This window comes from Uloborus diversus, chromosome 8 (genome assembly GCF_026930045.1).
Source record: "Uloborus diversus isolate 005 chromosome 8, Udiv.v.3.1, whole genome shotgun sequence".
Classification (NCBI taxonomy): Eukaryota; Metazoa; Arthropoda; class Arachnida; order Araneae; family Uloboridae; genus Uloborus; species Uloborus diversus.
The window spans coordinates 106,765,077-106,777,162 of NC_072738.1; the positions used below are offsets into that span (position 1 = coordinate 106,765,077).

Sequence of the window (12,086 nt, forward strand, 5' to 3'; positions counted from 1 at the left end):
TCGGTAATTTTTGTCACGGAAAAGCTGGGTTGACTTTTTCCCATCCAAAACTTGTTTTTCCCATCCCGCCGGGAAAAACTGGGAAAAAGTGCTAAATACCGGGGAAAAGTGGTAAAAACCTGGAAAAACTTCCAAATATCTATATGTAAGAAATATTTTGGCTTTCTGAATCTGATGTGTAAAATGGAAGTTAGAAATTAATAGTTATTAATTATTCCCTTGGGTTTTAAATTATTCTGTAGGAAATCAATATAAATAAATAAGAATTTTTGCACAAAACATAAAATTTGCTCACTAAAGTTTTTAACAATAAATAATTTCCTAAATAAATATTTTTGAACACAATAAAATAAAATTATTAAACCTTAAAATATCAGGATCAGCAACAGAAGCAGTAAATAATTTGTATTTAAATTCAATACAATTTTTATTACCATTTTAATAGATCTATTAAACAGATATTTGCACAAAATGTTCTTTTGCAAAGTCAGTAACTGTTGTTGCCAGATTCTTGTCCAATCAAACAGAATGTTTGAAAAATCACTTTAAACATTTTTCTCTGTGGGCATTACAAAAGCACTACGGTGGAAGAATTTAAGTGAAATTTCTGCAATTATTAGAACATCTTAAGGGATGTCTGTTCTGCATCATCAGCATCTCCAAACATATTTTTTCTAATTTCTACTTCATCAAAAACAATATTAGAAATAGACAGGGTTTTAAAATGTCTAAATTAGTGTTTTGTTACATGTTGCTAAAATCCAATGTGGAAGTAGAAGAAGAATATGAATAGAATTACGATTTGTAATTTGTGTATTGTGTAAATATTTATAAATAAATCCACTTCATTGTACATTTTTGTATATTTTACTCTTTTTTTTTCAATCTTTCAACCTATTATTTACTTAGATCTCAATTTCGATATTTTTAAAGAGTAATTTGAATTTGTATTTTAAAAATCAGTTTTTCCCAAGTGGGAAAACATAGTATTTCCCAGGACGGTAAATACTGGTTTTTACCATGGTATTTACGGTATTTACCGGGGTGGGAAAAACCTTGCCAATCCTGTGGAAAAGGCATGCTTCACTTGACATTTTTCAAGAAACTTCATGTGTTTAGGGGACTAGTAACAAACCAAAAGACACCAAAAAAGTTTTTTGATCATCATTCATTGCCAATATCTGGAAGTAAGCCGCAAATCCCAGAAATTAGTTTAACTATGTAGGGGAATGTGGGGGTAAAGTGAAATACAGTAGACCCTCATTTTACGTGGGCTTATTTTATGGTTACTCAAAGAAATCAGGAAAAGCTTTAATTACTTTCGTAAACATGCGTATTAAACTTTGAATCCTTCTGTAAAAAGTGGCAAGTAACTAATTCACTAATTTTTAAACAAACTTTAATTAATAAATATAATCCATAAAAATACGGAGTTTTTGTTATGCCCATTTTCCTTCTTTTCTTTACAACTGTACTTATCAAAGTTTCACTGTTCATACATGCATGAAAAAAAATCAATTGTCTTTTTAAAAAAATATAGAAGAATACCTTGAATGGAGACAATGACTTGAAGAAGGTTAGATGTTTCAGGATTCCACATTTCAGTACCCTAGATGGAAAATAATTTTATCATGTTTTAGTCTAGCATAACTAACAAAATCCCTTACCTGTACTACCAAAGCTAAAAAGACAAAAAAAAAAAAAAAAAAAAAATATCCCATTACCTTTTTTTAAGTCAAAACACTTTCTCTGTTACCATTCTTCAAAACAAATCTTCCTGAAAGAACAGGTGGGGTGGAACTTTTATGGGACTTTTTTAACTGACTAATTTCAATACTTTTTCATTCACTATTTTGGAAAACTTTTAGTTTTAACATTTTTGAATAATTTGCCATAATTTGTTAACTGACACCCAAAGTTGCCATTATTTGAGGTATTGTTAATTATTTTATTTTCAATATGGATTGAACCATTTAATTTTTTGTTGATTTTCTTTAATAAATTGAAATTTTTACAACATTATGAAGCCTTCTTTTATGTCCCCACTCCCCTGCTTTGAAGGTAAAATGCCATGATAAAAATGAATACTGAAGTGTTTCAGCTTGTGTGAAGCTTCAGTCATAAAAATCTATTCCGTAATTATTATTATCATTGGCTTTAAAGAGTGGAAACAGATAAGGACCTAAAAAAAAGTAAAAGGCACTTTTGGATTTTACTACTTCAAAAGGACATTTTAAACCATCAAAACAATTTTTAGCTTTAACACTTAAAAGAGAAATTCATACCTTTTTATCAAAAAAATTATCATTTAAAACTATTTCTCGGCTCCAAAAAATAGAAAAAGATTAGACATCAGAAATATATTTCTAGTTCTCTCTTTCGAAGAACAAGATAAAGGTTTACAAAAATAAAAAGACATTTCTCACTGGCTTTAACATGATGAGTAAGGTAAGGGACAAATATCAATGGGTTATACGTGCATCAAACATTCGTAAAGTTAAACACCTGTTTTAATTGTAAAATACTAATCCATATTTCACATTGCAACAAATTATAATTTGAGAAAACCAAAAGCTAGTTGAATTTTAAAACAAATTCCATCAAAAAAGCACACATTTTGGTGTTAAACTTTATAACAAAAATCTCTTACACCTTTTTCAAAAATAGAAGTGACTTTTTAGTTTTAAAAAAAAATGAAATTAGTATAAATGACAAACCTTTCCTCCCCATGTTCCAAGAAGACTAACACACACCTTGCCACCTTCATACAAATTAGGATTCAATCGATCTGAACAGTATGAAATATAATGGCAGAGTGGTGGCACTTTGGGGTAGTCTGCGGGGAACTGGAAGTCAAAAAAGAAGAGCCCATCTTCATAAGGTGTTCGTTTTGGTCCCTTAATCAAGACAGAGTAGAGATCCTAAAATCATACATATAATAAATAAATAAATAAAATAAGGAAATTTCAGAACAAAATTCAAATATTTTTCCAGCAAACTATAAACTGCCAGGGCTTGTAATGAATTTGACTTTTAAAAAAATGTTTTTTGTTCAAGAGAGTAAAAATTTGTCATTGATTTCCAACAATGAAACAATGTAATATTTCAGCCTACTGATGCATATGTCCTGATTTTATCATAAAGAACTACCAGACGAACAAGGTTTCAAACTTCAACATAATGTTTCTTTTGTATGCTGTCAAGTTTTCAAAAAGTTTCTTGGAAAACAACTAATTATGAACCAAAAACTTAGGGAAAAAAATGATGTTTTTGAAATAAACACTTCACTATATTTTGTGAATATACACTACATGACCAAAAGTATTGAGACAATTTTTCTGAGGAAATAAAAGACCAATTGCTTTGTAACTTCTGTCACATGAGAAGTATGATCCAGCTCACATTTCCCAATAAAAGTTGCATCATCTTCGTGTTTCGGGGATCAGTAACAAATTGAGGAAAACAAAACTGTATTTTGATTATCATTCATCGTGAATTGCTGAGAATAAGCTGTAAATTTCAGAACATAGTTAGTTTACTATGTACAATTATTTTACATACTTTCGAGAAAGTATCAATGATATTCCTGAAAACATGAGCATTTCTTTCAAAACTACGAATTTTATTTGAAGGTTTTTGGCTCATAACATGCAAAGTTTTTCATCAAAGTTTACCAAACTTTCAGAAGAATTGACAGCATACAAGAGAAGTGTAATACTAAAATTTGAAATTAAAATGTTGAAAAGTTGATAAAATATGGACATTTAAAGCAATTAATGCTTCACTACGCATGCGCTAAAGATAGCAATTTATAACTTTCATAATCTAAAACCGAACTATATTCCTCAACTTACAAAAAAAAATCCAGTTTAATATCTTAAAAAATCAGAAAGTTATCAGCGATCTAATGAGCCGAACTTCAACAATTCTTGGATAAGCGATGGGTTGTGAGGGGTCATTCAAAAGTTAACAACATTTGCTTGCAATCGTTCAGTGATTCAAGATAAAAACAGATTATTTGCAGACGATCCCTCACGACTAGTCACCTGTTCAAGAATTGTTGAAATTCGGCTCATTAGATTGCTGCTAACTTTCTGAATTTTTAAGACATTGAACTGGAATTTTATTATGAGTTGAAGAAATTAGTTGAGTTTTAGATCTTTTATATATATGTGCAGTGAGAATTTGCTTTTAATGTCCATACATTATCAAATTTTCAAAATTTTAACTTCAAATTTTAATATTATGCATCTTTTGTAGGCAGTGAAGTTTTCTAAAAGTTTGATAAGCTTTGATGGAAAACTTTGCGTGTTGTGAGCCAAAAGCCTTCAAACAAAATTTGTAGTTTCAAAAGAAATGCTTATATCTTCTAGGGCTCGACCGATGGCATTTTTTGGCCGATGGGCCGATGCCGATTGTTAGCCGATTGTTCAAAGCTGGCCGATGGCCGATTATTTTTCTCTAAATGGCCGATTGCCGATGCCGTTGGCCGATGGCAAAAAAAAAAATAATCTAACAGATATAAATTGTTAAGACTGTCAGGGATTTTAAGGATCATTTATTTACTTCACTTTACTTCCTTTCTACGAATAGGGAATTTTAATCACAAAAGGAAAATCAGATTTCGATCGAAATTTTTATTTTACGATCACCCAATTTCAACTTCACAAGTTTTTTCGGCACATCTGTACATGTATATCTGTACATGTATATGTACCTAAGAACATATAGATGACCGAAATATCCTCTTGTGATTTCTACATGCGTATAAACTTGCGTCCCTTAAAAACGTTATGAAATAGTAAGTTTAACACTCATACTTACGTAGTATGATCTAAAAGTTCGAGGACTAGCTGTAAAAAACCTTAACCTGAATAGTTCACATTACCGAAGCACATCTATCTACAAAATAGTCACCTTGAACGACTATGCACTTCTGCCAATGTTCGTAAAGCTTTTAGAAGTACTCCTTTCAGTCATTTTTCGCAACCTCCTGTAAGGCCTTTTGCGCTGCTGTTTTAAGTTCATCGTGGGGAAGAAGGCGATTTTCATGTTGAGGATGCACGGTTCGATTGGTCAATACTTTGATATGACAAACAAATAACATAACGTTTCGTCGGACTTAGCTCCGTGTGACTTTTACCTGTTCCCAACAAAAAAGAAAACATTAAAATGGCTTCCAGTAGTGTTTTTAAAAGTTATATGAACATTGGCAGAAGTACATAGTCCCTCAAGGTGACCCTTTGAAGGTGGATGTGCTTAGGTAATGTGAACTATTCTGGGTAAGGTTTTATACATCTTGTCCCCGAACTTTTGGATCGTACTACGTACAATCTGTATAGGGTGTAGTTTTGCTTCTCCTTTTTTGACTGCTGTATGTTGAAAGAGAAAGAAAACAATAGCAAAAAGAAAGAAGGAAAGATAACCACTTGATTTATTTTTTGAAATTGAACACATAACCAAGATTTCCGTAATAATGTATGGATTTAGGTACACTATACATAGTTTAAAAATTTAAATTATGTTGTTTAATCATTCAAAAAATAAATAAATAAAATGAAATCGTCAACAAATTACGCAATTAAAGTGGAAAGATTGCACATAGACATTTTTTAGTCGCCAAATTAAAGAAAAAGGGTAATAGGTAAATTACAATATTAAATCATTATAGGAATATTTTTATACTTATTTAAAATTTATGAGTAGAAAAGTTTGAATTTTTCATAAAAGCTATAACAGAGACATAATTTTTTGCTGAAAAAAGAAATATCCATGGAAAATCGAGGTTCTTAATACGCAGCTGCAATAAACAAACTCGATATTTACGCCAATTTAATAATAACTGAATGCATATACTACTTGATCTGATATGTTTGCACACATAATATTGAACAATTTGTTTAATCTTTTATGAAGCCCTATAAAAAGGTTCTAATCAAATTTTTCAATTTAACAATAATTTTCTGAAATTTAAAAAATTGCATAATAGAAAATAGTTGAAACTTTTCGATAACATATTATTAAGAATATGACTTTTCTTGAGCAAAATAAATGCTCGCTAAATATTTAAGAAATGCTTGAAACGACGAGGGAGGGGGGGGAGTCACCCTCTGATTTTGGAGAAACTCGCAACATTAAATGTCGGCCCCACACACAAACTTTGGCCACATTTTTTTAGTACAGAACCGATACCACCAACGCGTCGGAAGGGTTTCTAAACCTACTACAACACTTCCGAAGAAAAAATTCAGACGAGTCTTTGATTCCCGAATTATGTCACTATTCAAAACGTCTTTAATCAATTTCTTACATTAATGTTCTAAACTTTTCCTAAACAGTAGATAAAGTTTGAAAAAAAAAAAAACTCTAATTTTATGAATGGTGTTAGTTTTAAGCAATTCGGAAGTACAACCATCGGTGCACGTTGGGTGATGTGCCCAAGACGGAAAATATTTTCAGCCATATTCACCAATGATTGCCTAAATTAATGTTTTAAGGACTCCAGTTTCCATTTTTTTTTAAACCTCCTCCTCCCCACGTTTACATCATTAAAACAGTCTAATCATTTTTGACTTAATTTTTAATAGTTTGCAGAGAAATCCTAAACCACTCCTAGCTGCAAAAATGGCTCTCAATTCAGCTTATCGATATTTTATTCTAGAGCCCTTGAGTAATCCCCCCCCCCCTTAGATTGTCCAAAGTATAAACGTTTTAAGACCACAATATCGTGGGTTAATTTGCGGACTTAACCCTAACTTATTGCCAAAGCAGCGTTTTTTCGCCAACTCGTGCTGCCGTTATTTTCTTCGTTTCCCTTCGCGCGCTCTCCCCCCCCCCCCAACACATATTTCTATTCTAGGAGTGTTAGCTTGAAAGACAGTAGAATTTTTAGAATATTCTACCAGAAATATGTCAAAAAGGCAGGAACAGTTTCCCCATTGGTGTTTCAAACCAGCTCGAAATCCCCCCCCCCCCATTCTTTTCAAAATTCCCATTTTGACTAAAATCTTCAAAATCCCTGATAGTTTCCATTTTACCTGGGATGTGGACGCCCTTTGCTGTGGCGTCATCAATCACTCTCAATCGGTGGTTCAGATTCACCTTTAAGACATTTTAAGAGCGCACATAATTTTCATTTATGCGTATAAAGTTTAAAAAAAAAAAAACGCAAATGAAGAAAAAACGAAAGGAAGATCAAAAATGGAAGAGAAAAGGTTAAATTTTCAAATAAGAGACGATTAATTCGAAAAATCAGGGAGAATAGCGAGCAACTCCGTGGCCTGCACAGTTGGAAATAACTGAGCAACCTAAAAAAAGTCAAATGGCGCGAGTTTAGAAGTCACTCCTACAAAAGCACGCAAACAAAACAAGCCCATGGTGGAAATTCGAGAGAATGTCGATGTAAATTCGTGGTTATGGAATATTAAAGCATATTTTTCAAACACTCAATTTCTCTTTTTTAAGTAAAAACTGAAGGAAAGTCATCGAATTTCTTTCCGTCTCGGAAATTTTGTCCAAGATGGAAATCCGTCCTAAGACGGAAGGTCTTGCACCCATGAGTACAACTAGACCTTAATTTCTGAAACAGAAGGAAGGGGAGGAGGCTCCCAAGTGTTTTCGGTAATACAAAAAATACTAGTAAAAATTTGAGTTCAAAATAATCATAAACAATGAGCAGAAAAACCCTTTTAAAACTTGCACCCGAGTTTGTTTTGACGTGCGGTGGCGGATTTAAAATATAGCAAATGTCGCAATTGCGCAAAGGCCCCATAACCATAGGGGCACCGTAGGAGTTACAAAAATGCTTATGATAAATGTTTTTCAACTTCCATGATAGAGAAATAGGGCCCCAAAACGTATTTCGACAGGCCCCTAACTTGTAAGTCCGCCTAAGCGATACAGAAAAGAACTGCATTACTGTGATTCATATTACAAATATCGAAAAATTAAAAATTACCGTCGGTTCAACGGGAATCTAACAAAATGACACAAAAACAGTTTCGCCATCTCACATTTGTTTCCAAATTGGTCTCCAATCCAGCAATATATCACCAAATGATCGCCCAGTCTGAGATGCTATATTAGTTTTGCATTGAAATAAGTAATTAATAACCACAAACGAGCTGATGTGTGCATCACATGACTTCCTTTTACTCCAATTTAATGTCATTTCCCCATTATTCGCTATTTTAATGTGATTTAATATTTATTCTCTAAATATCACCAACAATGGCCAAATTGAAACCAAAAAAAAACTCCGCCAAATTTGTCGCCAAGTTGGCGACAAAACTTGGCGACCAAAAGACTGGCGATATATCGCCAAGTGTCCGACAAATTATAACGCCACTTGAGTTTACATCGAAATTAAATTAACAATGATTTCCCCCCAAAAAGGTGCAAAAGACCCCCTTAGGAACATCCGAAAGCAACCAAAAGGGGAGGTGCACAACTAGACCCCACTACGAGTCTATGTACCAAATTTCAACTTTCTAGGACATACCATTTTTGAGTTATGCGAGATACATACGCACATACATACAGACGTCACGAGAAAAGTCGTTGTAATTACCTCGGTGATGGTCAAAATGGATATTTGGCGTGTCTATACATTCTTAGGCACTTTTCCGCATGTGGTCGAATCGAAAAAAAAACTCAACATTCATTTGGGGGTGAGCAAAATGGAAATTAAGGGCGATTTTTGAGTGAAAATTTTTTCGCGAATACAATACTTCCTTTTTTGTAAAAGGAAGTAAAAATGAGTAAATAGGCTTTTTAGAACACCCGATTGAAAACAAAAAGGGAAGTGCACAACTGGAACGTACGCACACCCACCATGCGAAATTTTAACCTTCTACAGCTTACCATTTTTGAGTTATGACTTATGAGAGATACATACGTTCATCCAGCAGCAAAAAAACAAAGCAATAATTAACTTGTTTGGTACATGAATGCAGTATTAAAAACTCTTTCAAGGATGACTAAAATAGAAATTCATACTAAAATTTAAGTAAACAATTTTATATGAAAACTATAACTCCCTTTACTTTGCATTAAAAGTAAAACAGCAAAGGTCCTTTTTTTTCCAAAACATCGGCCAATTCCATCGGCTTTTCGATGTTTTTAAGGCCGATGGGCCGATGTTTCCCTGCAAGTTAGCATTGGTCGCCGATGCCGATGGCTAAATTGTTGAACCATCGGCGCCGATGCATCGGTCGAGTCCTAATATCTTCATGTATATCAGTAATACTTTCTCAAATTTACCGCTTATTCTCAGCTATTTACGATGAAAGATGATTAAAAACCATTTTTGTTTTCTCCAATTTGTTACTGATTCCCTTAAGCAAGAGTAATGTAAATTTTACTGGAAAATGACAGATGGAGCATACCTTTTACGTGACAAAAGTTACAAAGCAATTGGTTTTTTATTTCTTGAGAAATCCTTAAAAATGTGAATTTTTAAAAGTGTCCCAATACCTTTGGTCATATAGTGTAAGTGATACTTTTACCGAAACCCATAGAATAATTGCAAATAGCAAGTGAAATTTACAGCTTATTGCTAACTTTTTATGATGTAAGATGATCTAAAAAACATTTTTGCTTTTTCAAGTTACTGATAGTCCCCTTACATGCATGCTTGATTGCATTTTTATTGGATCCTTAATACCACACAAAAAAAAGCAGTGAAATTAGGCAAAATCACTTATCATTAGAACTAAATACAAGGTATCAGGGTGCCATTTATGATCACAGCTGAATAAACAATCTTTGCTTTATTTCATAGAAAAAGAGAAAAAATGATCACTTAAAGAAAAAGGAACCAGATGGGAGGCTTGCGTATGAGTTTCCATGTCATTTTGACTGATAGCGTAAGTAAATTTCTTTCAGTAAAAGTCACAAAAAACAAGCAATATGCTGTGGAACAAAATATGTATTCTTGAGCAAAGAGAACGAGTAGATTAAGTACTAGAATTAATCAATATTACGCTATACTCAAATGAATATGTAGAGAGCAAATCAGTTAATTAGTCTTATTACTCTTTACCATAAAATAAAAATATCTAAAACTTAACTTACTATTCTGTCTTCAAAGCTTTTTACAATAATACCTTCAGGCAATGAAGATTTTAGTATATTCATCTGAAAAAGAAGATGAGCAATTAAAAAAATATAAAAAAAAATCAAATATATCACTAGTAAAAAGGCTTAGCTGCACACAGTACTAAATAGTACTTGGCTAGCTAAATCCTTTTAATAAGCAAGTTAATTATATGAAATAGCAATACCTCTTTCTTTACAATTCTAAAAAAGGCACCAGGTTCAGTTGGTTGGAATATACTTAATTTATATTTATGATTATCCGGAACAGACTCCAGCAAAGAAAAAATACCTAAGTGAGAATTTAAAACAATTCTTAGCAAGACAGTTTACATAAAAGCAATAGGGGGGAACTAAACAAAAGGTTGCTTTTATAAAATAAATATATGATCACATATCAGTAATATTGGTAGGGTCACTAAGGGGAAGGAGGCAATTCTTAGGGGGGAAAACACAAAACTGAAAAATATCCCCCATTTTGGTCCATTTAATAGTATTTCAAAATTCAATAATTTCAAACACTTATAATGCATAGTTCAAAAGTAAGTTCTCACCTTGTCCAGCAGTATTATTTTCAGAAATGCTTTCATCTGCACCACTTAAAAGCTGCTTTACATCCTTACTTTCATTACTTCCTTCATTAGCAATATTGTTAGTAAGTTCACTCTGTGTAGAGTTTTCCGATGGTACAGTTTGAGATTGTTCATTTTCTGCAGCTAGCAAGGCAGAGGTCTCGCTGCGTGGCATGCCAAACCTCAATTCTGCATCTTCATGAGCTTTTAGTAAGCGAGATTTTAGAATGGCACATAGTTGCTGGCATAAGTTACGTGGCTCATTGCCACTACCAGAGGTAGGACTCACAGGCGAAAGAAGTGGCTTTTTATTCGACACATCTTCACTTAAGCTCATTGAATTTAAAGTAGGTGGAGGCTCATCACCTGAAGGAGATTCTATACGAATATCAATTTCAACTTTGGAAGAGTCTGTTGCAGATTTCCTTCGATCAGATTCTACATTGAATTCCTCTTTAGGGAGAGTTTCATTAACTTCAGCACTTGCATCACTGGACGAAAACAAGCGAAATATCTGGTCAGCCATGTGCTGAATGCTGTTCACACGGCCTCTATGTTTCAATCTCTCAACCAGTGATTGTAAATGCCTCTCGTGAAAATACGTTGTTCCCAGGAGCTGATCAAGTACCCTGTAGACAAATACAAGTCATGAAAAAATAGACAAAACAGAGAAACATTTTTGGAAGAACATGTAATCTATTATATGATTTAAAATAGTAATAACAAACCAGAAAATATAATTCAGACTTTCTATTCTTTTTTTAAATATTTCTGTGCAACCACCATTGTTAGGAAACTCCTCAGTTGCACACTGACCATATTGTTTGGCATGATTTAAAGCAAATAAATAAGAGACTAATTCAAATCACTAGATACAAACTTTATTGCAATGCCCGCCGTCCAACACAACATGGCACAGAGCTACGCTTCCACAAAACAAAAAACCGATGACTTGTTAACGCAAGGTAGTATTTATAAATTTACTCTGGTGCCACCTGCCAGACAAATTGACTTAAAACAAAATGAACATAAATTACAATTAAATAAAGAACTAAATAATTAAAAATAAGAAAACAGTTCAAAGTTCTTGTTTGATCCGTTTCAGAAAAACCATACAACAACATAAAGAATCATCCAATGGTTTGAAATTATTACCATCATACCTTAGGGCTGAAAAATATCTGGATTGCTGGACTTATATCTTCTTTTGGAAGGTGAGTTTGGTTTTTTTTTTTTTTTTTTTTTTTTTTTTTTTTTTTTTTTAAGATAACAAAACAAATGTTTAAACCTATATTGGTACATTAACCAGTCCCAATAAAAAAAGTTATAAAGTGAGTAACAAATATGCATTTTTTAAGGAGTCCCGGGAAAGAAAAGTATAAATAAAAATCATGTAAGAACAAAATTTTAGTAACAAAC

At 32.7% G+C, this 12,086-nt stretch overlaps 1 protein-coding gene across 2 annotated transcripts in view; it reads right to left on the reverse strand.

Annotated features, from left to right (window-relative positions):
* Window positions 1–12,086, reverse strand: part of LOC129227240 ((E3-independent) E2 ubiquitin-conjugating enzyme-like) — a 62,892-nt gene that overhangs the window by 14,659 nt on the left and 36,147 nt on the right. For both annotated transcript variants that reach the window (XM_054861749.1, XM_054861751.1), the window contains exons 15-19: window positions 10,650–11,296; window positions 10,284–10,387; window positions 10,075–10,137; window positions 2,718–2,921; window positions 1,549–1,609 (exon numbers count right to left, since the gene is read on the reverse strand). In XM_054861749.1, coding sequence (XP_054717724.1) covers window positions 1,549–1,609; window positions 2,718–2,921; window positions 10,075–10,137; window positions 10,284–10,387; window positions 10,650–11,296 — 1,079 coding nt within the window. The remainder of the gene's footprint in view (window positions 1–1,548; window positions 1,610–2,717; window positions 2,922–10,074; window positions 10,138–10,283; window positions 10,388–10,649; window positions 11,297–12,086) is intronic.